Source organism: Poecilia latipinna, unplaced genomic scaffold (genome assembly GCF_001443285.1).
Source record: "Poecilia latipinna isolate Pla-1442-1.1 unplaced genomic scaffold, P_latipinna-1.0 Scaffold102, whole genome shotgun sequence".
Taxonomy (NCBI): Eukaryota; Metazoa; Chordata; class Actinopteri; order Cyprinodontiformes; family Poeciliidae; genus Poecilia; species Poecilia latipinna.
Window position 1 is genome coordinate 177,571 of NW_015112718.1, and position 27,760 is coordinate 205,330.

The 27,760-nt window shown below is 39.6% G+C and overlaps 1 protein-coding gene across 1 annotated transcript in view; it reads left to right on the forward strand.

Annotated features, from left to right (window-relative positions):
• The window catches only part of LOC106944166 (ATP-binding cassette sub-family A member 1), a 194,754-nt gene extending 167,437 nt beyond the window's left edge, over positions 1-27,317 (forward strand). The window contains exons 45-50 of the mRNA XM_015027397.1: positions 3,384-3,525; positions 4,927-5,061; positions 8,650-8,753; positions 9,788-9,880; positions 18,923-19,166; positions 25,862-27,317. Coding sequence (XP_014882883.1) covers positions 3,384-3,525; positions 4,927-5,061; positions 8,650-8,753; positions 9,788-9,880; positions 18,923-19,166; positions 25,862-25,990 — 847 coding nt within the window. The 3' untranslated portion in view covers positions 25,991-27,317. The remainder of the gene's footprint in view (positions 1-3,383; positions 3,526-4,926; positions 5,062-8,649; positions 8,754-9,787; positions 9,881-18,922; positions 19,167-25,861) is intronic.
• The last annotated feature ends 443 nt before the right edge of the window (positions 27,318-27,760 follow it).

Sequence of the window (27,760 nt, forward strand, 5' to 3'; positions counted from 1 at the left end):
CTTTAGGGGAATCAGCTGAAAAGAGGGAAAACAGATGTGAGCAGGCAACACCCACTCTTATGTTTTCATCTCATTATGCTCGCTTTCTGCGCCCCGGCAAGAAGAACGATCAGCAGAGGAGGAAAGGCAACAGTTTCCTAAATGGATGCTTCTGCTCTCGCAGCAGTTCTCTCTCTTCTCTGTAATTTCAAGAATATCTGTCCCTACCTGTATTGACTTCCTTTTCTGCGTGGCATCTGGTTAGTGTTAAAAAAAAAAAAAAGGAAACCATGTGGGTGTCGGCTCATTTGCTATCTTTTGTTCTAATAGACCAAGAGGAAATTAGAAAATTAGTGAATCATTACTTCATTTGTGGTTGTGTTGGATGTTTACGTCATTGACTTTTTGTGCGATCTCTCAATTGCTAGGGTGTAAACTTTGTCCATGGAAGAAATAAATCCAAACACAGGAGTACTTTCTAGGCAAAAGAAAAATGGAGTACTTAGTCATACAGTCCTTGAAATAATCAAAAGAACCAAATGTTATTTGTACATTTCTAAAAACGCAGATGAAGAATTAAGTAAAGGAATATTTTTTTAAAAATACCAGTTAAACTTACTTTTTAGTTTTGCACAAATAAACTTGTTGCAAAGAAAATTACAGTGCATGTATATTTTCAGTCTTTTGTGGAGGAATTGTGTCTTTTTATATGGATTATGTGTTGCTTTTGTCTAAACTCAATGTCCTGAGTAATGTTTAAAATCATTTTCCTGAACGATTTTAAACACCGCTTGTTTGTTCCTAAAAGTAAGAGACGGCAAAAGCCTCCTTTCTCGCAAAAGCGTTCTGGGTTCTTGTTTCGCTGTTGTCAAGGTGTTTCATTTTTTCATATTACATGTACAACCATTTTTTGTGGTTGATTTTGTAGACAAATGCCAAAAAAATAAAAAACTGAAGCAGGTACAGGTCAAAAGGAATGATGATATGATGATAGACTTATACTTTTGTTATATAACCCAGCCGCCCGTTAAGTTAAAAAGCAACTCCACTGAGTGACTGCCAAAGGCAAAGTTTGACTGCAGGAATACTGATGTATTAATAAAGCGATTCTCAGGTCGGTCTTTGTATCAACTTCTACCTTCACTGAGAATAGTCAATTATTGTTTGGAGGGCTGAGGATTTCCATTCTAATGATTTCAGAGTGCTTGAACGAATTTCTTTGTTGTTTTTGTTTGTAGCTTTTGTCTATTCACTCTGCAATTGAAGCCACCCTTTACTCTAGCCATAAAAATAAAAAGCAGGGAAAAAAATGAAAAGGTAATTATTCATTCAATTGTTAAGTTGTCTTGGCTGATTCAAGAACATTCTTCATTCTGTACTATGGATAAGAAATGTTTCCTGATCATTTTAAACATGCTGATGAGAGTTTGGTGTTTGAATATTGTGGCGTGAGGATGTCAAGATGTTGAGGGTACCATACAGTAGACTCGCTTGTAGGTTATCTGTGACTAACACGCACTGCTGCCTACGACCTTATCATTGGATAATATAAAGCAGAACTAGCAACTATGGCTTCATGCGAAGGCTACAGCGCTATAACCCCCAATCCCATCAAGCAGCTGCTACAAACGATCTATTATCTCCAGGCCAAATAAATAGAATACAAAGCTCAAGCCCCTTGCACATGGTCCTGGGTTACTCATGAAGTAGGGCTATCAGGAGGAGGGAAATGTTTTATGCGAAACCTGTATTTTTGGTGCTACAGTGATCGAAATAATAAAAAAAAACATTTTAGAATATGATTGCATGATTCCTGATGAGTTGAGGAAAATACCAATTGTGTTTCCTTCTGCATAATACGGCTGTACCTAATGGCAGAGGTGTAGAAACCACTCAATGAACAAATGGTCACGTTGGTGCTGCAGACCACAGAAACAAAGTTGTACACTGATGGTCCAGTAGGACTTTCACTGCTTTTTCTTACCTTTGGCTGAAACGTTTCCCACCTCTATGGAAAATTCTTTTAACTACATAACTGGATTTTCACTGTGACATTTAAGTACCTATGGAACGTCCTGTTAGGAGGTTTGTTGCTTAATTATGGCCAGCAAATGTAATTTGACACATTTAAAACACAGCTCACCTGCAGATGGGCGCCTGAGGCGTTGCTAAATTTGCATCATCTAATGGGCTCTTTGGCAGCTGAAGTATGCTTTTATTCTTCATGAATGTGAAGTGAAAAGCTTTGTGCTGTGATTGTGGGGATTTGTGTGTACATTGGGGTACAAAAATATATCGCAATAGCATATGTAGCAACAATAATCGCAGAGTAATCAAACCTACATTATTTATACTCTAAGTAAAAAAAAAAACAGTCATGGGTCACTGATTAAACGTTTTTAGAAAATCAAATTGACTGTAAACAATGAATAAATTGTGATTTTTGCTGAGAAAAGTCATTGCTTAATGTCTCTTTTTGGGCATTAAGCAATGGAAGCTAAAATAATTTAAAGGTCTCCGATAGACGTTTACCAGAAGTTTTAACAAATGTGGAAAATGCTGTATGTAGCTATCTAAATACCTCTCCATGCCTTCTATTCCCATCTGGTTATAAGGCAACACTGATTTCCGATCCATGCTGCAATATTGATTCGTCTGCAGGGATTCATTAAGCAAAGTTAGGCTTTAAACGGCATTCGTCAAATTCTATCAGGCAGAAGACTGGCAAACACTCCTCAGCAAAAAAATCTCAAGAAGAAATGTTTTTATTCCAACTCAACTTTTTGGTGTAGAGTCCTTTCATGAAGCTGATGTTGAGAAATACTTAACCGCTTTGTGTTAGAACCAGATGCAGACCATTACTTACACTTACCACAAACCTTTATCACAACAAGACCAAAACACAGAATTAGATCCCTGAAGCTTTAAGTTTTATTCAATTCTTTATGGGATTTATCCATTTGACCATTCCTTTTGAAAAATACCCATTAAAAAAAAAATCTCCCAATGTTATCTTTAAGAAACAAAGCAGCTTGGTAGAGATGAAAGAAAATCCACTTCACCGCTTTATGCCTCGGAGTGATAAAGGCAGCTTGTGTGTGGAGGTTTTTTTTTTTTTTTTACCCAATTTGTTTCAGACATAGTGACATTTAGTTGTAGGTACGTGCAGAGTATGAAACATTTCATTCTGTGGCTTTTACTGGGCTATCTCTGTTTTCTTGTGTTTCTTATCAAGTCATTGTGAATATTTGACAAGTCTCTCAGAAATGTTTGCTTTTTCAGCTCTTGAACTCTTCTCCTTCTCCAAAGGTTTTGTCATACCATTCTATAATTAAGTTATTTCAAAAAACTATTGGCAATCGTACTAAAAACATTTTGTTTTTTTTTTGTTGTTTTTTTCCCAGCATACGGACAGAAATGAGAGATGTTCACCAGAACATGGGCTACTGTCCCCAGTTCGACGCCATTGATGACCTTTTGACTGGACAAGAGCATCTGGAGTTTTATGCTCGGCTAAGAGGGGTACCAGAAAACGAGGTTGCCATGGTAATTGACGTTTTATTTTCCACCTTCCAATGGATTGAGGCGACGTTGGGCTGCAAAGCTAATGCGGACGCATTACCAGGTGGCTTAGGGTGTGTTCTCCGCTGCATGTCAGCAAGAATACATGTTTAGAAACAAACATGCAGAAGCTAGAGATAACCTGGATGCAAGAAGCCATGCATAATGAAATATGGCCCGTGGAACAAAAGCAGCAGCTGTGGGTTATGGCTCTACATTATTCACAGTGCCCAGTGGTGTGGCATGCCTTAGGCAGCCTGGCTGCTCTTCTCTCACACCAACTGCCTGCAGGAGAAAAAAAAAATAAATCAAAAGAGGAAGGAGGCCAGCAGTGACCACAGACTCAGAGCCAGGACTTTGATGTCTTAGCTGCAGTGCAAGGGGACCCCGTCCTGCAAGCAGTACTCCGAATGTTGCACCAATCCATTGTGATGTTATTTGAAGGAGAAAAAAAAAATTCAGCCAAACAAATTCCTTCTAATTCCTTCTCATATTTTACTTGTCCAAAACAAAACCCTCACACATTTAGAGTTTTGGGATAATTACAACTTTCAGATAAAATACTGCAGTATATCATTCATTTTTAGATTATTATGTCCTTATTCCTCCTACACAAGCGGAAGTGGGAAGTGAGCAGCAGCCACTGGTCAAACATCATCAGCAAGCATCTATGCTATATAAGATGATGGTTGGCAGTATAATACTGTCTGATGTTTATATTTACTTATCCTGGGCGTAGATGTGCTTAGCTTTATACTCATGAACATTTATTTAAAGATTGGAATTGTGCAAAACAGAAACTTTCTTAGTTCTAGAAATAAAAATTGATTGAGCAATTTTGAATGAATTGTTTTGTGGTACCTTTTGTCAACGGCCAAAATTATACATTCTAGCTCAAATATCATAAACGCTCCAAAAAGCGTTTATGATATATTGACGAAGAACTTTGTGCATATCTATTTGGAAATTTGACCAGTTTTTCAGTAGCTTCCACATACACATAAACCTTTGGGCCTTTGCCAAAGCATTTTTCATTTAATTTGAAAAAAACATTGGCTCTCAGATATGAGCTTTTACCTAATAATAACACCTCATTTACCTAAGCATTTACAGACTACCTTGTTTGTAAAAGCTACATCCTAACTTCATGTAATGATTAATGTTTGACAATGTTTACTTTACCGAAACTTCACTCCGCAGCCTGCGATTAACGTCTCACTGTGACGCCTGTCGACATATTCAAACGTGAAAACCGCAGAGCTCAGTGTTTGCCGGATAACCGAGACCAAATGTCATCCACGACGATCTCATGAGTTCATTCCTGGGTTTACAAACAGCCATTTTGAATCCATAATGGCAGCTGTGTCTTTCTCCCTCTCTTGAAAGGTGGCCGAGTGGGGGATTCAGAAGCTGGGGCTGATCAAGTACGCCAACAAGTCAGCAGGAACCTACAGCGGCGGGAACAAGCGTAAACTTTCCACAGCGATGGCCCTGATCGGATGTCCGCCAGTGGTTTTCTTGGTGAGATCGAGCTTCGTTATTATGCTCTACACAGTGAAATGAATTGTGCCGCTGTTTCATAACCGAGTGGTACTTTTCTGTCAATATTTGTTCATCGAAGGTGTTTAGAGTGAAGTAGATCATTTATTTTTGTCTCCGTGCGCTCAGAGATTGTATCGAGGAGATGGAAATAGCTTTGGAATATGAAGCAAGGTCTAAGAGGTGGGGGGGGAAACAAGATATGGATCGAAGCTGCAAATCCTCATTAAATTTCCCAAAGGAGCACAAGTGTGTATGCCTTGGGAGAAGAGTGGTCACACACACTCTCACGTTTGAACCAAGCCTTGGTTCTGAGAGTGAAGAGAGGTTAAGATAAAAGAAATGTCACCTTAATATAGTTGGTAAATAATTACCTTCAGGTTTAATATTCTTAGGACTACTGCATAGCGTTGCTTTTTCGATCTCTGAAGATCTCAGTAAGACTTTTGAGAAACCGGCAATGAGAACAGTCAGTGATGCAGGTGCTATTTGAGGCCTTTTCTACACATTATAACACAATACCTGACCGTGCCAGTATCCCGTCTGCTGAAAATAGCAAAGAGGGTAGGTGGAAAAGAAAAAACAAAAAAGAATCCTAGTGTATCTGAAAGTTATGTGCTTAAGAAACTGAAAAGATTTGAAACGAGTTCATCATCACTTGCAGTTATTCAAAGTTGTACATGTGGTTTTGAACCAAAAGGTAAAAAAGCATCAAAGTTTCCGGTCTTCCAACGTTGTCAGATCCCTGCAAACCCCTCATCCCTGGCGCAATAGAGAAATTACCCATGATGCCTAACCATAACCTTAATCATGGACTACACTGAATGAAGGTTTCAGGGTAAAATGAAAAGTACCACCTCTATTCTAGTACATTTTCTCGTTGAATTTCCGCACAGATTTTCTTTTCTTTTGTCTTTTTACCCTGGTGGATGTAAAAAAAAAAAAAAAAGGAGGGGAGAGGTCAAAAATAACTCAAATTTTACACCGGTTCCTGGAAATTGTCCTTGCAGTGGAAACTCACCTTTAGTTTTTTTTTTTTTTGTTTTTTAATTATATTTGAGCTATTTATATTTCAGAGCTGAGTGGTTTAGCAAACAACATAATTATCTGAAAATGGTCAAATACTAGCGGTCACCAAATGAGTATGAAAGCAGGGGAAAAACACTGAAAGACCTTCAAAAAGCCTTGATAATCATCAAGACCACTCTAAAGGATTGCAGAAACGTCTGTCTTTGGAAGCAGATTTTGAAGAAAGAAGGTATGAGAGACTGTTTTATATTTGTATAAATGTTTATGTAGGAAACGGTTCTGCTTTTCTTCCATAAAGAAACATTAAAAGCAAGGATTAGATTAGAGACATCTTGTGCTTTTTTTCTTGGAGTAATTTACTTGATTTGATTTACTTGGAAATGTATATAGATATATTTTTTTAGGTGTTACCATATGCCATAAACGGCCCGTGACTAAAATAACCAACCGGATCCACATTCAAGTCTAAATTGTCATGAAATGATAGCCATCTATGTTCTGCCGAAGGCCATTTCGGATCACGTTTTCATGCAAGCCTCTCCCGCTACCAAGCACACAAAGCAAATTGTAACCATATACCTCCTCGTAAGTAATAAAGAGAAACTCCAAATGTGCCAAACGCGTGATTTCCTGTGAGCTCGGGTAGCAATATGACATCTGTTTGGTTCGCTGAATTACTCACCATTTCCTCCTCTCGCACTCTAATGTATGAATAAGCAGTTCATAAGTTTATGCTTCCAATAACTTCAGCGCGGTAATGAATAATCCACAATAAATTACATGTAATAGGATAATCTTTACAGCTTTGGCGGGATCAAATTGTGCACACCGTTCCAAACTGCCTTATTTAGTCCCTGCAGCCAAGTTAGCCTTCACTTTAAAGCTGAGGGGATAATGTGGCATCTGTGTCTGTGTCAATTTAAGCATTGTGTGGTAGCCCAGGGAGCCCAGTCAGCCTTGAGGCAGCATCACGTAGGGTTTTTTTTTTTTTTTTTGCGTTGGGCAGCCTGACCAAACCCGTGGGATTTGTAGGATTCGGTTTCTGAGGGAAGTCTGGAATGAAACCAGTCAGTCTGAGGACTGTCACTCTAATCGTGTGTGAACAGACAGGCCCTGAGGAAAAAGAGAAACAGCAGTGGCACTCTGTGTGTCTCCGCGTTGAGTTGTGCTGAGCTGAGCCTGCCTGGGCTTCAGCCTGCGTCCTCGTTATGTGCGCGCGGGGGTTGTGGTCAGAAAGTGATCCCCATGCGCTGCATGTCTGCGGGCTTCTAAATGTCTCTTTTTGTTTCTTATTAATTGTGTTACGTGCCCGTGGAACAGCTGCAGAGCACCTTGGCAGATACGGGACTTCACTGAACAGATGGCGCTCCAATGTTCCAAAAAATATTCCCAATTACAGATCTAAAAGACATTTGATTGCCCTTCGTTGCATCGTTTTTGTTTTGTTTTCAAAGCCCACCTACAGTGCTTTGTAAAAAAGAAAAAAAAAAAAAAGCTATCCATACTCTTTGAGTATTGTGACATATTTTCATATTTACAACCAAATGGCGTTTTTCGGGGATCTTATGTGAACGGTTGCATCCAAACTTTTTGCTATGCAGGCCAAATTTGGCAAGTTGAAAATATTGTAAGATACAAAAATTCACTTTTTTTTAATTGAAGATGATAAAATTGTTTTATTGTGAGTTTTTTTAATATATATTACATACCAGATAACTGAAAAGTAGAACAAAAATATGATTTGAAAAAGTCAGTTTCCTTAAATATTTACATACATAAACATTTCCTTTTTTAAAAATATATATGTTTTATGTCTATTATCAGCTTTAACAAGCAGATATGTGCCAACCTTTCACTGAAAAAAAACTATTTAGACATGTTTACTAAATGTATGTGTCAAAGTCTTCCTTGGAGTAAACATCTGCTTGATGATGTTTCTGATCCTATTTACAATATATATTTTTAAAAATACATCATTAAGACATAAATTATTCACCTAATATTTTCCATGTTAAGAAGATTTTTCAGTTAAAAGCTTCTCCTTTAGCTTCTGGTTTGGTCAAATCTGTTTCATTCTCGAATTGATGTAGTAAACATTCCAACTTTGTTCAGCACATATAAATGTGAAGCGAAATGAAAATGGTACATTGACTAAAATAATATTTTATTAAAGTGGGGATTTCATTTTTAGCCCCCTTTATTCTGGTACCTCTAAATAAAATGCTATTTGCAAGGAGAAGTGGGAAAAATGTCCGTCTCTAAATGTGCAAGACTGATTCTCTCCTTGCACTGTTTGCACTGTAGGTTTGTTATTTTTGGTAAAGTATAATTTAAAAAACAAAAACACATTTAAACTTGCTGTTATAATGCAACAACATGTAAAAGGAAGCTCAAGGGTTTTTGCTTTGCAAGGCACTGAATTTCTATCTCAGGTGGTGATGAACAGCTCCACACTGCAGTTTTTCTTCCTAAACAATGTGATGATTTCAAAAGAAAATGAAAGCAGATTTTTTTTGTTTTGTTTTTTTTTATTTACCGCAGGATGAGCCAACCACCGGGATGGACCCCAAAGCCAGACGCTTCCTTTGGGACTGCATCCTGAGTGTCATCAAAGAGGGACGCTCAGTCATTCTCACATCGCACAGGTGGGACCCCACTCGTCTCATCGATCCCCCTTTGATGCGCTCACCCAGTCAAAAATATTTAGACTCTCCTCCGGGGCAGAAAAGTGCGGAAAACATGTTTTCTGTAAGCGAATGGGAGCCATAAATATTGTAATTATAATTGATTGAAGTCCCCGTTTCGTCGAGAGGTATTGTTTCCAGAGTGGCAGTTAATGTTGGCTGCCAGAAACACACTGGCTGCTATAAAGCTTTCATGAAGCGTGAGGGCATATCGACTGACTGCAGCTTTTTTTTTTTTTTTTTTTTTTGGCCTTCTTTGAAAAGGGGGAAACTGTCAATATCAGTTCTAGAGTCTTTTCATTACCCAAGACTTCCTGAAGCAAACTTAAGTTCCCAAACTTTTGTTTCCTCCCGTTGAGGAAAAAATAAGCAGGGAAATGTAATTGTTTGCTTACTTCATCACTCATTTTAACATTCCCCGAACCGAAGCATTTGTTCCCCCCGGCTCAGTTTCATTCAGAATAGATTCTCCTCATTACACTGGCTCCTTTGATGGAGGAATAAAAAGCGTTTGTTGTTGTCGCAGGCAATGTGGCAGAGCTGCGTCCAATTGTCCATGTCATGACCAGGTGGTTCTGTTTTGTTAGGTGGCAAATTCATCGGGTTTTACAAACTCATAATACTAATTGTGCCGTACTTCAGAAGGCTGTCGGAGGTTTCGCTTCGGCTACTTTTGGCTCAAGCTATGGCTCAACAATAAAAAATATTTTAAAAAAAATAAAAAAAAGATAATAGATAATAGGGCTGCAGATGGCACTCTGTACTCAACCTAATTACCATATTTGTCCTCCATTTAAGGTGTCAGAACGGATGAGTAAAACACTCAGACCAAAAGCTTTTACTTAGAGAGAAGTGAGCTCTGAAAGTCTGTATGAAGGTTAAAAAGTCGCAGAAGCGTCGCTGTTTTCTCTTAGGGTCCCATTGTTTTAAAAGAAAAACACACTTGGTCAAAAGCTTACTTTTTCTATTACCTTCCCTCTTGTATCTTCCGACAGCATGGAGGAGTGCGAAGCGCTGTGCACTCGCATGGCCATCATGGTAAATGGCCGCTTCAAATGCCTCGGAAGCATCCAGCATCTGAAAAACAGGTGAGGACTCTCAATTTGTCTCCGAATATGAAACTGGTGTTAAAAGAGCGTACCACAATTTTAAATATGAACTAAACCTTTTTCGACTAAAGTGAAAGAAAACTCCAGAGCTAAACTCTCTTCTTTCTCCGTTGGTGCTCCTGTTGTCAATATCAAACAGACCTCGACAGATGTTGCACTTGCTTTTTCGTGTTTTTATGCGACATTTTCAAAAGACACTATTTAATACCGCAAAGAGGCCAGTCCATTACCTCGGGTACAGTCGGCTGACGTTATTGCCGCTCCTTTTGTTTGAGCTTGTGAGAGGAATGACGTTCAACCGGCAGGCACACACACACACACACACACACACACACATGCGGGAACAAAATTCCTGACAGGATTACGCGGTGGCAATCGCTGGGTGGAGAGTCGGATCAATACACCTGAGACGAGGGGGTGGAGCGGACCATTTGTCAAGTTGTGCAGGGGATTAGGGGAAACGTGTGGAGCAGCACGAAGGGGGCGGCAGCGTCAAGGGTATTTCCCATCAAGAGCGTTAATGTCACATGAATAACTGCGGTTTTTAGATCACTGCAAAGGAGAAAAACAATTGCCGCTCTGTCGGAAGGGCTATTAAAAGATGGGGAGAGTTGAGGTGAAGGACTAAAGTGGGAGGGTTTGAACTAATCAGTCCCTCCCAGATGTTAGGGTAGCAGGCAAATTCTCCGTCAATTACGTCCTGAACGTAAGGGCACGAGCAGAGTGGTGTAAATAATTTATGAAGTAAGCGGGAGTTATCAGATAGGTAGGAGCAACGCGAGACAATGTGGGGACAGGGAGGTGAACACATGTCCCACTTCACTCCGCTTGCTGTTAGGTAAAAAGGGAATCTCACTTCACAAGACAAGCATGTGAGGGGGGGGAGGGACCAGATAAGAGCTGCGTCTACATAGATTTTCGCTGCGCTTATTTTAGATCTCACACGGACAATTTACACGCCGCAGAAATACTATCGCTCAGCTCTCGCTGTGCAGTGAATAATTTCTAATTAAGCTTCCCTATCTCCACAGCGCTCAGTGTAATTAATGTTTCATGAGGTGTGAGACCCTGTTAATGACTGAAAAGGCAATTAAGCAATGTCTTCTCTGTTTTCTTTCCTTGTCACTATCTTTCCACGTTTGTGCTGTGCCACATCATCCACACACACACATGCGCATACTGTTGAAATTTGCACACACACACACAAAAACAAAATTGTCACACAAAGAGCCTCTTGAACCTTTCCACTTTTGGTCATGTTATACCCACAAGCGTCAAAGTGTCTCATCGGGATTTGATGATAGACCGACACAAAGCAGAACATAACTGTGAAGTGAATGGAGAAGTTTGCACGCTCTTTTTGTTTGTCGTTTTACGAATACAAACCAAGTCTTTTGGGCAGTGGCGCAACTGCACATTATTCAGGTGGATGCGAAAACATAAAAGGAAGGAACGTCAGTGTAGAAAACATACGCTCGCTTCCCCAACCCCCCCTCCCGAGGCGAGGATACGTTAAGGGTGAAACTCGCGCTAGATTTATCTCATTATGTGCGTGAGGTGAAGGAGCGTGAGGGCGCGGTGAAGTGTATGCGAAGGTATCATTGGGGCGCCGCCCCCTCCAGACGGGGTTTTGGCGCCCCCTCTGGTGCTGCGTCCCTATGCATTGCATGCGCTGCATACCCACTTTTTGCGCCACTGCTTTCGGGGCATGTTTCTAGCAGTTTTGCACCTCTACTAAGATCAGTTTATCCCATCCTAACACGTCTGTTGCCAGACGTTGGTCACATCAGACCAGAGGGAAACGTTTCTCCAGGTCTTCATTTTCAAGTTCAGAACCGATAAACTGTTCAGAATCAGTGACTTAGCAATCAGCATTGGCAAATGAGGAGAGAACTGACTAGCGTTAGTCAGCCCACAAAGTTCAACCCTCAGCAGAGCAACTTATTTTACATGTTTACTGTGGCGTAGCAATGGCCAAATGGGGCGACTTATAGTTTTTCTTTTCCAAAAAACAACTTTCTCTACCATTAGGACCACGGAGTACATAACAAAGGGTTCAGCAAGTTCACCCACCAGAAAAATGGATCTCTGGAAATCATCAGGGGTCTCTTCGCATCTTCTCTTATTGCTCTTCTTCTGTCCTTCGGTTGTACTGTGGCCTTTCCTTTTTCAGACAGTGGATTGAACAATCTTTGTGAGAGGTTCAAAGCTTGGTAATTTTCTAGAGAGCTACATCTGCTTTATATTAATCCCCAGCTTTATCGCTGACATGTCTACTGTTGTCCCTAGGTCTTCATGAGGCAGTTTGTTCACTGATTTTCTCTTAGTAAATCCTCTGTTGCACATTTGTATTTACTAGTCAGCTGACCTCTCAAGGCAATTAATTTCACTCAATTTTTATTTGGAGGTGTCATGGTAAACAGGGAGTGAACACACTATTATTTACTAGTCAATGTTGTAAAAACAAAAGGAAAGTCCTTCTACTTTAGAAGTGTACACTACTTTGTCACTATGAATCCTAAGAAAACACATTAAAAGTAAGATGACGACTGCAACATGACGTAATCACAAAAGAGTGTTGAATATTTTACTAGCTGCTACCTTTTAATATAACAGAAAAAGGCCAGGTTTGCACAAGTAGCAGCTTGCAGAAGGAGAAGCTTCTGTGAGGCAATGAGGAGGCATTGAATCAGAGATAGGCGATGCATGCCATTGTCACATGGCGAGAGCATCTTGACCTGCAAAGGGGGGGGGGGGGGGGTACCCCTTCATCCCCTCGCCACTTGCTCCTCCTTCGTTTTTCCATCACAAGCCCAGAAACGAGCGCGCGGCGTCTCACCACCGCGGCTCTCACGGTTTTGACCCCCCGTGGCTCATATGTAATACATGCTTACCCTCAAACATTTACAACCCTTCGCTCCCTCGCTTCCTCCCAGAATCCTTCTCTACTTCAGACCCTCCCCCTTCACCCCCCTCCCCCCAACTGCACTGTCCTTGTTTGTCTCTCGCCGCCATTTTCTGTACTTACAGTCGTCTTTGTTAGCGCTGCCCCCTTTAGTTCATCATTTCACCTTTTTGGTTATCGGTGAAACACCCGCCTGCTGCTGCTTTAATAAACCTGCCTTTGTGTGAGTCAGGCACAAAAAGAGCCAATTTCTGCCGCTGCTGAGGTGGTCATCAGGTGGAAAAGAAGGCTGAAGATTAAGTTTTGGGCAGTCCCTTCTGAGACGGCGGGCAGCCTCTTCGTTATCCCCCATCCATCTGTTTATCCCCTCCTCATATACTGCATCCCTTAAATCACTCACATTTCAGGAGTTTATGAAAAGCGGACTGAGATGGTGAGGAATAAATAAGCAAAAAAAAAAAATGCACAGGAGGCTATAAATTGGTTTTTAGTATGGTGGTGCGCTCATATGAAAGCTCCCAGGTGTTAAGTAAACCCAAATGAAGTGGAGGAACCAATAAAAGCAGCTTCAAAGCTTCCCCATAATCTTGTCAGTTAGGAAGGACACCGTCTAGCCAACTGCAGGATTTTCCACTGATTGATATCATTCATATCGCCTCTTCATAGAGTACCTGCAGTTAAGCACATCCAACAGCCAGGAGTCTTATACTCTTCACGGTCAAAATGCGTCACCATATTAAAAAGGAAAAAAGAAAAAAAAGTGGGGCAGAGAGTGGCTTTAATGCATTAAGGTAATGCTGGAGTGTTTTCTTTTACAAGAGGAAGCCTCTGAAAGTTTGGATCAGTTCCTGAAGTTGACATGGAGAAGTCCAATAAACTCCTTCCTTCTCGCTGTGCGTCAAGCTCTGCAGGTACGCCATTAAGTAAATACTTTAGTGCTTTTAAGTGCTTGTCAAACCGCAGAGATGGATGGCAAAATAATCCTCTTTACGGTTTACAATGCATCAACATCGTAGGTGTAATTAAGACACGGCGCTGTCAGACAGATGGTGCATCGGGTGGACTGTCTGTGTAAGGGCTGCTGACTTTCAGAATGCACATCTTCAGCTTTGATAGCTGCAGGACGACTTTAATTTGTTTGAAACTGCTCTGCTTGAAACGTTTTGTTGTTTGCCGTCACGTCTACAAGCAGCCTTAAAATTTGCAGACGACAGACTACATCTGAAATCTGTATGAGTTTGTTTGGCTGTAAAAAAAAAAAATTACATTTTCTTTAAAGCAACACATTACATTTCACATTTCAGTACCCCTGCAGATAGCCCTGTTGTTGACGTTTAATTCTGTAACACAGAATTCTGGGAATATCTCATCCCAATGTTTGTCTTGCGGTACCAGTGGTGCTTTTTTTTCTCAAGATTGTTTTTTGTCAAAGGTCTTATACAAGACCAACTCTAATTAAAAGACTCATATCAATTTTCTTTCTTTTTTTGTTGTTGTTATTTTTTTTTTGTTTGTTTGTTTGTTTGTTTTATGATACACTTTCAACTATTTTCGAGATTGTAGTTCACAATAGTTGCATTCATTTTAAAAGAAAGTGTAGAAGGAAAGGCTGGAGCCTGGAACGCAGCCGGGATTGTAGAGAAACTGTGATGCGTTTGGAGCCACAAACCCGGCCATCGAATGCATGGCCAGTGTCCATGCAGCTCAAGCCTCCAGCTTGAATTGAAATTCATAAACTGGAGATTGAGTGGCGATTTATTTGATGATGAAGAGAAGGCCAGGAGAACTTCAGCGATGGAGACTTAACAGGGATTTAAAAACACGTCTGTCATATTGCTAATGTTTTTGTGAAGAATTTCTTTTTTATTTATGTATTTTTTATTTATTGTGGCAGCAGTAGCTTCCAATGAATTATGTTGCAAAACTTCAAAAACTAGTTGGATTGTCAGTTTGACTTTCTCTATTTTCTCCATTGTTGCTTACATGAGAGCATCAATAGAGGATATAATTGTTGTAATGCATTTGCAGCCATATCGTTACCTTAAAAAGACTGCAATGAGATTTAAAATAGTTATTTTTTTTATCAATTGTCGCATTTTTAACATGTCTATATGTAAAAAAAAAGTCTATTGTGATTACAGTAAGATATTTTGATCAATAGTCATAGCATAATGATTTAAACAAAAAATATTTCTTATAATAATATGAATAATTCTCTGAATATGTGAAGGTCTGTCAAAGTTTTCTTTTTTGTTTTCTTACAGTGTTTTACATTTCCTCAATCCAGTGTTGAATGTATTCCAATTTCTTTTATAAAAAATAACAAAAATAAGTTTTTACATAAAATATTTGTAGCACCAACAAGGGTGTTTGCCCCAAAAAAAAGCTATAATCTAAAAATACACCACCAGTGTACAGTAGACGATCTCCATTCGCTCCTTCTCAACCATCTGACTCTTAAATTAGGGAAGAATAATTTTGCACTTTTATCAGCTGTTCTCCTCCTGGATCAGAGCATCTTTACTCTGAAAGCACCAACTAGAAGCTTCTTCATATTGGATCAAAGTGTCAGACCACCCAAGCCCCACTCTGACCTCTCACCCTGCAGTTGCCCCTCCCCTCCCTGTGCACACAAACGTTGTGACTTGGCAGCAGCACTGATGACCTTTCTGGGCTCCCGCAGACGAAGAGAGGCAGCCGAATTATTTTCAGCCCGTCATGCTCTTATCTGTGTCTGGCTGTTGTTTGTTTTAAATTACATGGAAGAATGACTACCAGGCATACCACGGTGGAGGAGAAGATTGAGGCAGAATAATGAAAATGAAGAAAAGGGAGTGGGGGGGGGGGGAAACCATGCTGTTGAAATTACAGCTGCTCTGCCACGCTGTGTTGAGCTGCTGTATCATATCTGAAATGTAAAATATTCTGAAAGGATTAGCTGTGACAATGTGTGCAGTCATGACTGTAAATATAACCCATTCATTATTTCCTCCCGGGCTGAAGTTAGCCCCAAGTTGCTAAGATCTTGCTTTTATGTGGTTTTCAAATCACCAGTTTAAAACCTAATTTATTGTTTCAAACACCGGCCCACGTGTGGCAGTGCAGGCCCTATTTACTGATATCTGCGGCTTTTTTCCCCCCGTTCCGCACACTTGCAGAAGTTCTTTTAGAGGAGCCGAGACGGTGTGTCCAGGATGAAAGAACGTGGATTCTGGTGGATTTAGAGGGGAAGGAAAATATGAGCATATAAAAAGACTTATTTCCCTCAAAGTGGTGCCTGAAATCTCTGCCGTGGTGCAACAAGAGAGGAAATAAAAAGGCAAGCAGAGGGACAGACTGAGGGAGAGCTAATTGATAAGGGCTTTTTTCTGTCACGGAAAGCCTGCTTTCCACTGAAGTAGGTGTCTCGCTGCAGTGTTTTTAGAAAGTTGGACTTGTGCAGCTTGGTTGAGTTTGAACGTTGTTAGACTAAGCTTATCTCAGATATAGCACAAAAGGCAATGGTCTCAACCTTGATGGGGGACTGTTGTCTTTTTAATCTGTTGTATCCTAAAGAAAAGAAGTTGAATATTACTTCTTTTTTTATATATATATATATATGACAGGTTTCTGGCTAGAGTTTGTGAAAAATACCTGATTTATAAATTTCATTTAAGAACATTTACAAGAAAACATAGAGGTTCTAAGGCAGTATGGAAAAATTCACCCATCCATCCAAATATTTTGCAGATTATGAATGCTTGGATTTATATTTATAGTATCTGCGGCTGAATTTTTTTGAGAAAATTTAGAATTTAGCCATTATAATGTGTAGGAAACCTCAAAGAAAGACGGACACCTGTTGATTTTACGTTTCCACAAATGTTTTACATACCAGTCAACAGTGCACTGGAGGTTTCTCCAAAATTCTTCTCAAGATTTTGCAACCGTGCTAAACTCTAAGCTCCAGATTGCTGCTTCCTATATTTCCTAAAAGATTTAGAAAAAAAAAAATCTGTCAAACTTCAGCTGCTGACTCAAAGTGTTATACCAACAAACCTCAACAGTTCAGCCAAAGTTTGAGCTCAGAAAGTTTCACATTTATTTCTTTATGGCTGATAAAAACATTCCTATATGGAAGGCTTTTCCTTAAGTTCCATTGAATCAAAAATGTGTTATTCAGTGGAAAAAAAAACAAAAGGAGGCTGCTTGCTTAAAAGTGTTTTATGTGCATGATCACACAGTGTGATTGTGACAAAGCAGCACCGGAGTCCTCTGTGACTCTCCAGATTTCCTGTTTGAACCTTCTTGCATTGAAATTATTTAATACTAGAATTACTATTAGCTCTTTTAATTATGAAGACAAAGTTTGGCTTTATTTGTGACATCCTATGGAGCGATGTCTCCATAGACAATATCTTTGTTATGTGACTTGCTGTGTACACTGATTAGATAAGATTGGCAATGTTGGAGAAACTGCCAAGGAACAAGCAGGTGGGAATTTACAGCTACAGTTTGGCATATTTGCAGATCTTGTGTAGCATTCTGAAAGTTTCTTGAGTTAGTCACATTTTGGGAATGCATGAGGCCTGGTTTGTTTGTTCTGGAGTTGCCACAGAAGTTAGGCATGAGGTTAACGGCTGTGATCAGTCTGAAGATGAAAGGTTTAGTTGTTTTTTTTTTGTTTGTTTTTTTTTTACATCCTGCTAAAACTTGTAGACTTGGCACGGGTTGATGTGCTCACGTTGGGAAGGTCTTTGGAAACATCTCTTTCTTTTTTGACCAAAAGTGTAACGTGAGTGGTTTACTGTTCCAAGAAGCCTGTAGCAGACGAAATACCGCTTGAATATTTTTTACGTAGGAAATAAATGCCCCTCGGTCTCCTAAAACATGTTTCAGGAAATTACAAACATTTGTTAAAACAGCGTTATTACTGGCAGAGTTTCAAGGAAACTCATCTTCAAAGCAGATATGAAACCACTAAACATAAACAATCCGATTCCAAATAAAATCTAGTGCAAAATAATTGTAGTAACTCGCAATATTGCCACATTTTGACTCTTTAAGTCTAATTTCTCATGTTCTGACTCAAGGATCCTGGCCACCTATGAGGTTTGCTTGTGCCTTTCAGTAGCAGCAGTGCTTCACTTCCTCCTCCCTCCCTTTGGGATCACACAGGCTTGGTTTATCCACCACATCTCTAATTGTCACTGAGGGGGCTCCAACACTCGTTACACGAAGCTCAGTACAAGCCACAATGGACATTTCTGAGAGTAAATCCAACATCAGGGAATTAATTAGGCAGAAAACAAGGGGTCATAGGAGTACTAATGACAGAATAACAAGGCACAGAGTTTTTATTTGCTGCTCAGCAGACATAACACATATTCAAAGACGTGGAATGCTAATTAGGTTTAGAGTTTAGCCTCGTTTATGACAATATTTATGTCTGTGATGACTTTTTATGCATAGTTTTAGCAAAAAAAAGATAATAATAATTACGTGGGGCTTGTTAATGTTTTTGAGAATTATTTTATTTTCAATTGAACATTTTTAGCTTGAGTTCATAACATAGTGGTATTGTCACCATGCAATGATGACACTACCACTTTTTTAGACCTCCTTTCTTTATGAGAGGTGCTGTTAATGCCGCTGAGTGTGAACGTACACTAATAAAATTAGACATAATTACAGTACTGAAGCATTGCTGTAGCTTTAGTACAACGAGCAACATTTTTTGTGATTTTTATATTTAAATGAGCAGCTTATTACAGATTCTAAAAAATATAAAACATGTCGACACAGTGCCCTTATTCTCAGCCAAACTTAAAAGGGACCTATTATGTAAAATTTACTTTTGCATTGTTTTTGTACTTCCTTTTGCGTCTCAGTTGCTTCTAAAAGCAGTCTAAGCGCTTAAAAAACAAACATCCATCCATTTTCTGACAATAAGTTCATGTTTTTTGGTGTCTGGACAACGAGCAGTTTCAAAACGTCTACCGAATACAAGGTCACAACAATAAACTTTTCTATCAAGTTAAATATTGTTTACTTTATGGTCAGTATTGGATGCTTCCATCTTTTTATGCAGTCACCACAGAAAATCAAATGCCGAATGTCTACTAACTCTGTTCCAGGTTTGGCGATGGCTACACGGTGATCGTGCGCGTCGGCGGCTCCCCTCCTGCCCTCAGACCAGTCGAGGACTTCGTCCGGCTGACTTTCCCGGACAGCGTTCTCAAGGAGAAACACCACAACACACTCCAGTACCAACTCCCATACACACAGGGAGCTTTGGCCAGCATCTTCAGCCAGTTCACCAGAAATCAGCGCAGGCTGGCCGTGGAGGACTACTCCGTGTCCCAGACAACTCTGGATCAGGTGAGACATAAAAAAAAAACACCACCAAAAAAACAAGCCTCACTTTATTGATTAAAAACTTTTTGTCTTGTTTGAAATCATGGGTCATGTGTGAAAATTGTGTATGAAAGGAGAATTAAATGATAGGATATGCAAGTTAAGTTTTGAAAAGCTTCTGCAAAATGTTACAAAAACTTGTACTTAATACTGTGTGCATAAAGTCCATATTGATTTGAGTCTGCCTACATACCCCCAGCTTGAAATGGGTCAGATAAATAAAGCCATAGCTTTGGTATCATGTGCATTTTTGACATTATTGTTCTAAACTATGAAACATTTTTCAGCTCAACTTTTAACATTTCATTAGTTTTCCATCATTCAATTTACTGACGTTGTAAAACGAGTCATTTTTCACACAAGAGACTTAAAACACATTTTTGTTGTGGTAGTACATTAAAAAAGAACAAGTCTTTACTTTAGGAAGTTACTTTGGTGGTGATTGATTTTCTATTACCCAGATTTATTAGTACAAACTGCGGAGCTTCACTTTCATCCTCGTGGGGAACTTCTTCGGGAGTGCATTTTTGACAAATAAATGATGATGTTGAGAATGATAAATATTTCCTGTGTTTATGCTTGAGAGCAAACTATTGATTTTTAGCCAGTTTTACTGTACAAGGGAGACATTTTGACCCTGAAATTCTTTTTTTCCTGAAAAAGACTGATATTTACCAATAATTCTATAGCAGCTCAGCTTATTGGGTTACTACTTGAACAATCCATCAGCGGTGCACTCTAGGAATTTTCAAGTAACCAGTAGAACGTAATAGCCAAGACAGTTCCACAGTACCGATCTCGTATATCTTGGCGTCTGCAGACGCATACGACGTCCTTCATATTCTAAGCGTTTTCCCGTCTCCACGCACCGGACTTTAAGTATTGATTAACATGCCTCTGCAGTGTTTTGTGGCATGCTTAGGAAGGGAATACAATCATTTGTTTTAGGACAGGACAGAGAGCCGTGAGGACCAGGACTGAGAACCGTTCTTCTAGATCATCTTGAGTCTTTTCTTCAGCTCACCTCACGTGTTTCCTACAGGATTTACCTCTGTTCATTGCTGAACGATGATTTTATGTCCAATGATCAGATTTTTGTCGATTCGACCGTTTTATTTTGAGTCATTATCATCTGAAACACCAATTGACGACAACCCATTTCCAGTTTCTTAGTTGAGTCCCTCATGACACATCTTCCACATCAGACACTTTATACTTTTCCACATAGTCATCATTAAATATCAGGCCACAGTACACAGTTTTGGTAGGGTTTACCTGACAGTATTTTGTACATCTCCTTGAGATAACACTTTGTCTTTGCTGACCATTCCCCTTTGCACCGTCTCTCTAGATCCTCCTGAGTCCACTCCATTACACTCGTCTCATTTCTGAGTTAATCTGCCATGTGTTTTTGGATATTGATTGAGCTATACTGTATTTCCTTGCCAATAGCATAAAATATCTGTTAGAGAAGCATGATCCAATGCTTCATCAGACTTTTACCCCCATCTGAATTAACGTATGTAAAATAATGTTGGGTTTATTTATGCTTTTGCACTAAAAGATTAATTTATTTCTCATTTACTTTAAGGCTTTTGACACATTTCCACCTGGGATGCCAAAAATATATATATATATATATAATCTTCTCTATATTTCATCCCAAGCGCTATACCTTTTTGTTGAAAATAAGCCGAGTACTGGATGCCTCAGACTGTCTTCACCTTGTGTTTTCCCTCGCGCCCCCAGAGGTCTGATACAATCAGGCAGTGAGTGGTGAGTGTGGGTGTGATTGGTCTTACAAACCCTCTATTAGCTCCACAGCCGATGACCAGACGGGGAGGTGGGGGATGACTTCTCGTAGGTCTGGAAAGGTCATGAGTCCGCCTCGCTGAGAGAGGAGCAAAAACAGACACAGATGGGAGGCATCTTTACGGTCTCTCTGCTGTATTTTAATCAAATTATCTGCGCTGTATAAAGGATACAGCAGCAATATTAAGAGTTTTACTGTCAGAATTTTATGAACACGATCCCCGTGTGGATGGCTTGTAATTTGGGATGAATGCCGTCTTTGCGGGTGTTATTTGTGTAAAATGCGTCTTTCAGGAGTCATTTAGCCGTCCAATTAAGTATTTAAAACACACATCAGAAAGTAAATGCTTTAATTAATATTTATGGTAAGCGTTTAACTTGAGCCATGTTTCAACTTCAGCCGTGCTGCAGCTGCCAACCTTGGAACGCGTCTCTGAACGTTTGTGTCAGCTGCTGCAGTTTGTGCTCTGGTCAATGTTTACCAGATAAAAGGCAGTAAATGAATCATACCTAAACCAGAAGGTCAGGGTCTTATAACACAGAGGGGATCGGGATGCGGAGCCTGCAGAGACCCAGACAGTCACCTTTCAGCTGCTGATTTATACAGCACAGCCTCGACCTATAGCATAACACCCAACTTGAACTACAATTAATATTGATCGACACGGTCTGGTGATGGTGATTGCGGGGACGGTGCGGACCTCACAGGAGAACGTGACGGTGTCACTCGTCTTTCAGAGGACAGTCTGGGCCCAGAAGACAAAACGTTATCGTGACGATATTTGGAAAACTGTTCAAATTTGTCGCCAAAGCACGACGAGAAGGAAGGCAACAAATAGTTTTTTTTTTTTTTTTCAAAATGTGTCATGCATTGTTGCTGAAGGTGCCATGTTCAGTTTATGTTGATGTTACTGGACCATGAAGCAGTTCTAACTATAAAGACGTGGATAGATAAGAGCGTGGGGCCATTAGCAGAAAAATACGAGTCCACATTTTTCATGCAGCCTGTTGATGGTGGGACTGATTGTCCTTTATTGGTTTATGCCAACATGCTCTGCTATTTTTTGCCAAATGAATATTTGTTTATGAGGATTCATGCAACAACAACAACAGTCTTGGGACTCCACTGCTAGTGCTTTTCTTTTTTCTTTTTTTTTTAATACACATAATGTGATATACTTTTGGCCAGTATGAATGAGCAGATGGAAACATAGATTATCACTGACAACTGAAAGGTGTGAAATAGCTTTCTTGGGTTCACTTCTAATCATTGCTTGTGGTTGCAATGCTGCATTTCTGGAATAGTTTATTTCCAAGTTTTCTCTATGAATTGTCTAAAACGGATTACTTTGGTAAAATTAGTATTTGTTGTTTATCAGGATTGTAATCAAACATTATTTCCTGATGGCCCCCGACACAAAGTTTAGGACGAATCATAATACGGTTACATGGTACAAGCAGCAGATGAAATCAACATCCCCCCATTTGGGTACCTGGGATGATGCTTATAGATAAATGGGAAGATCCAAATCAAGCTTATTCTACTGATTGGACTCTATATATTTATGTCTTTTTACAGGCTGAAGGAACTTGAGAAATGTCTCGACAGGGTATAGAAAAGTCTGTTTCCTCTTAAGTAACTCATGACTTCTCTGCGCTTCATCTGATTTCATTCTAAGGGCTTCACAGATACTAACATTAGCACATTAACAGCATCCACACAGAACAATGACATGGATAAAGACCTTTAAAACGATTTTTGACTGACCCGTGAACCGAGCTAAAAAAACAAAAAAAAATGTTTCTGATTCCAGTCATCAAAAAATTTCTCATCTCATTTCCACGCTTAAGCCGACAGCTAACTGAGCTAGCTGAAACCCTCATCACTAACTGGAATGTGATCACAAAGGTTTTTGTGAAGTGAACTCCCAACCTAGAACTTTGCATCAATGCATTAGCGTGTTGGCAGATTGTGCGTATGATCTCTAGATAAATCCCTTTGCGCTCTGCAACACGTCCTTTGTTACAAAACAAAGGTTAATTGTGTAAATGACGTCCTTCCCCTCCCGCGTTACGCCTCGGTGGTCTCCAAATCAACACCTGAGTTTACCCTCCGTAATGTAATTAATGCCTGTATCCATCTGTTATCGCAGAAATGCCACCGAGTTGCACTGGTGCGCGATGTTCATGTCGTTCTCGGATACATAAGAAAAAGGGAACATTAGGGGAAGCCAAAAATTAGGTCTCATCACAGCACAAGATTCTTTGTGTGTGTGTTCAGTCAGAAGTGCTGCACTATGCAAGACCTCTCCAACTATTGGTCTTATGGAAAGTTAAACACAAACACTACTTGGATATTCTGCTGGATAACTGCGCAGCCTTGAGTGCGAATATCAAATTCCGAGCGTGCCTCGTCATATCAAACCGATATCAGCCGGCAGCGGGGTCAGAGATGCCCGCAGAGATGGGCAGAGAGGGTATTTGTTGCTACTGTCATTCTTATCCTCTTGCTCACTTTCATCTGACAAAATGCTTTGACAAGCCTGACCTTGATACGCACTGCTGATGAGCCGACATCAGCCGTGCGTACTCGAGCTTTAGCGGCTCTGCTGCTTGTTTCTTAGTCGTGAGGTTTCCCAGCATGCAGCGGCCACATGACACACACACGCGCAGGTTTATCGTTGGAGCTAATTTTGCGTCTTTGTTTTAGAAAAGCAATAAGATTTAAAATCCTGATGACGGATAAGGAGGATTTATTTAGTTTTTACTATGTAGTTGCACTGGATTTTTGTTATTTCTTTCAGTTGCACTGCCCCACCTTCCAGGAAAACATTTTGAAATCCACAAATCATCATACAATCACGCAGTGGTTTGTGTTGGTCTATCGTAAAATCCATCTAAAAATCTGCATTCAACTCGAGGCTGTGAAAACCACAAATTGATCACTTGATTTATTAATGTTCCGACAGGTTTTCTTTCTGCTTTTCCATTCATGCAAGTTTTGAGAAGTTTCTCCTTGAACGCAAATCTGAACATGGACTCTTAAAACTTTGTGGGCAACTGATACTTGCGGCTAAATATTTATCTTGGCTCAAAAATGCAATCAGACGTCTGACATTTAGATGCTTTATTTACATATATATAATTCGTATTTACGTTCCTCGGAAAATAAATCTTATTACATTGACGTACTCCTCCGTCTGGCCTCAGTCCGTTCATTTCCTTTAAAATAAAAAGCACACAGTTCTTCTTTCTCTGTTATTTTTCCTCCTTTTTTTTTTTTTTTTTTTTGTACTAAGCTGCAACCTGTGCACTTCAGAAAGGCAAATACCACTTACCAAGTAAGACATCGGTCCTGCTAACGCTCTGCGTTAGCCGTCAGGACTTGTGTCCAGGGGACGTTTCAGGTTCCCAACGTATAACTGCTAATAAACGGAGAGTAATTAAAACATACACAGCTCAGCTAATCGCCACGTTTCACGCCGTTCCCTGAACCAATTTGCTGAAGCTCTCCCTCAGCAGCCGAGCTCATACAACACGCCTCGGTCACATGGTCCAAAAGTGAGAGTTGGCAGGTCCGAACAGAGCCGCTTTGCACTTCGCACGTGGGCCTGAAGTGCTTTCTTTGTGGATCTGAGCGGAAATAAGCAGACTTTCTAAAAATATAAAAATGTTGTATTAGGAAGCATTTTTACAAGAAGGAATTAACTCTCCAAACACAACTTGACTCAGCTTTGTCCATTTTTGTTCTTCATCTTTAGTTTTACATTTCTTTATTTTTGTATAAAAAAAACTTTTTCTATATATATTCCTGAAATGAACTTTCTTATATTTTCCTTTATATATATATATATATATATATACAGCTTTTTTCTTTTCAGTCATAAGTCGTCTGACCACATTTTCCAAAGTGAATTCATAAAATGTTCTCATTGACAAATTAAATATGTCAGCATAATTAACACTTATTCTCTTAATAATGCTGCTGCAGATATAAAAAATAAACAATAGGCTGCAGATTATATTCATTAGTTAATTAAAACAGAATAATGCTAACAGATCTCTCTTTCCCAGTTATCAGGGTCTCACGAAACAAAAGAATATATTTCAGCTCGGCACAACACTGATGTGTTCATCTGGTAATTCAAGCCCTGTCGCTCGAGTTTATTTGCCTCCTGCCAGAGCAGATTTTGTGACCGTAAAGGGCATTTTAATTGATAGAAACTCTGAGTAGTCTCTGATAGGATTGGCCTAGAAGACTTTTTTTTTTTTTTTTTTTTTTCCTTATCCCCATGATTTTAAAAGCAGCCTCATAAATCACATGCTTTTACTTTCACACAGCCATTGAAATCCATTTAATGAAAAAGCAATGCTCTTATCATTTTATACGATCCTCTTTGCTGCTTTTGCTCTGCAGAGTAAAAGTTTTTTTTTGTTTTTTTTTTTTGCCGTGCCATTACCGCCGAAGCCGGCCGCGGTGTTTATACGGCACAATGAAACCCACACAACTTTTTTTTTTTTTTCTTTTTTATGAAAGCCATAGGATTGATTTTGTCTTCTAATATATTGGCATCACAGAGAGGAGAATGGTTGTTTTATTCTCTTTCCCAGCTGGTCAAAGATGTCAAGCTGACATTCGCCGTGCGAGTCCAGACGACTTGCTTGACGCCTCGTAGCCTTTGCACGGCAACTCGTCCACACGAAAGCTGCCAGCTGAATCACCATTTCTGGCTTTTTTTCTTCTTTTTTTTTTTTTTTTTCCAAAACCAGCAGAAAAGAGGAGAGAAACTTTATATTGAAAACTGGAATCTGTCTTGATTTGTGACGACGTATTGTTGATGTTTCAGGTCTTTGTGAACTTTGCGCGCCACCAGCACGGGGAGGATGACTCTCAGGCCCACAGCAACCCGGTCGACATCACGGACGAGATGCCGCTGAGGTCGCTGCGGAGAACCCGAGGAGCGGAGAACGCCTGATGGAGAAATCGACGTATCGGACCAGAATGAATCGGCAATAAGTCTCAGGGAAAAAAAAAAAAAAAAGTTTTTTTTATTTGCAGCAACACAATAATTGGATTCTTAACACCTACTACTACTCAGATTGTTCTGTGAACTCAGGCTTCCTGTAGACGCATTTTTTTTTTTTTCGACATTTTATTACAATTTGACATTTGAAATTGCCCCTGTCCTTCTAAATTTGTCTTAAAAACTAAACAGTTGCTCAAATACTATTTACTACTTGCAGGGAAGGCGTCGTTTCTTTCTTTACCAAAATGAATTACGTTACATGCGTTTACAGTAGAATAGTTTTGAAGCATTTTCTAAACTTGTTTTGAAGTGTTAAAATGTCTTATTTTTAAAAATGAGAGCGCAACACTAAACATATCAATTTTAACTTAAGCGGAGTTACTCAAACTGCACACATTTAAAAGATTTGCGCTGTATTTTTAGCACACGGGTAGGTGATCTTCCTTTTTCCAAATTTTACCGACCGAAAAGAACGCAGTCCGTTTTGAGATTTGCTGCTGATCATTTCATACCTCATTGCTGGTCTTTGGGCCAAATCTTCCAGCTTACGCACAGATAATTGCACGGCGTCGAGGACACCTCGCTTTATTTGAAGACCTGGTGTATCGTCTGTTTACGTTTGAGAGAATGTAATTCTGTCGGTTCGTGTTGCAAAACACCGCGTGGGGATGTTGAAGCGACACAATCGCCTACATGCGCAGCAGCTTTATTTGTTGACAGGCACTCCAGTGACAACTTTCAGACAACAAATGACGGCGGCGGGATGCATTTGCACTGAACGTCTGAACGTTTTCAGTTAATTAGAGGCATGTTGAACGACTGACTCTGAGGTTACTGCAAAGTCAAGTAGGTGTCAACATGTTAGTTATTTAAAAGAGGACGACGTATCCTTTGTGTGCCTACATGCGTTTTTACACAGAGCACTTTTCGAAGCTCTTGATGCTGCTCTGCATGCAGCAGTCATTCATGTAAGTGGCCATAATGTTTTTATAAAATCATCTGGAGACGTATACGGCTGTGTGAGCCTTAAACCGTTTAATTTTGTTGTAATTTATTCCTTGATGAATTATTTCTGTTAGATTGATTTGTGTTCTTATTATGTTTTTCAAAGTCTAAGTGTCAGTTTATCACATTAATGCATTAATTAATACATATTTAAGTGTAATAAAAATGAATACATGATTAAACATCAACAATTTAATATCTGTATAAGACAATGTGTTGATCCTAATTCAGTGCTTTATGTCAAAATAAAAAAAATCCGACTCATCCTTAATTGTGATTGGTCTTGATGTTTCTTTGATTCCATAAAACAGAAATGAACAAAAGCATGCATGTTAGCGATATGTTATGATTGCAAATGTTTCTTAATTTTGCCCTTGTTGCTGTTGCCATCCTTGTCCTGGCTTCCAGTCTCTTCGATTCAATTAAATTCAGTTTTAAAGATGTTCTATTTATCCCAAAGGGAATATTAAATGTAACTCGTATTGAGTGTTGCCAGGTTGGACAGATTTCCGCCCAACTGGGCTTCGATTGATCATATTGGGCTGGGGGGGGAAAAAAACAACAAAAAAAAACAGCTTTGAGCGGGTTGTTAAAATTTCAGTAGTTTTTTCACAACATTTGGCAGATTTTTATTAAGTGTTTATAGGAGAATTGCCATCATGTGGCAGAAAAGCAGAAAACCGTTACACTTCCTTGCTCTCGTTGTTCCATTTA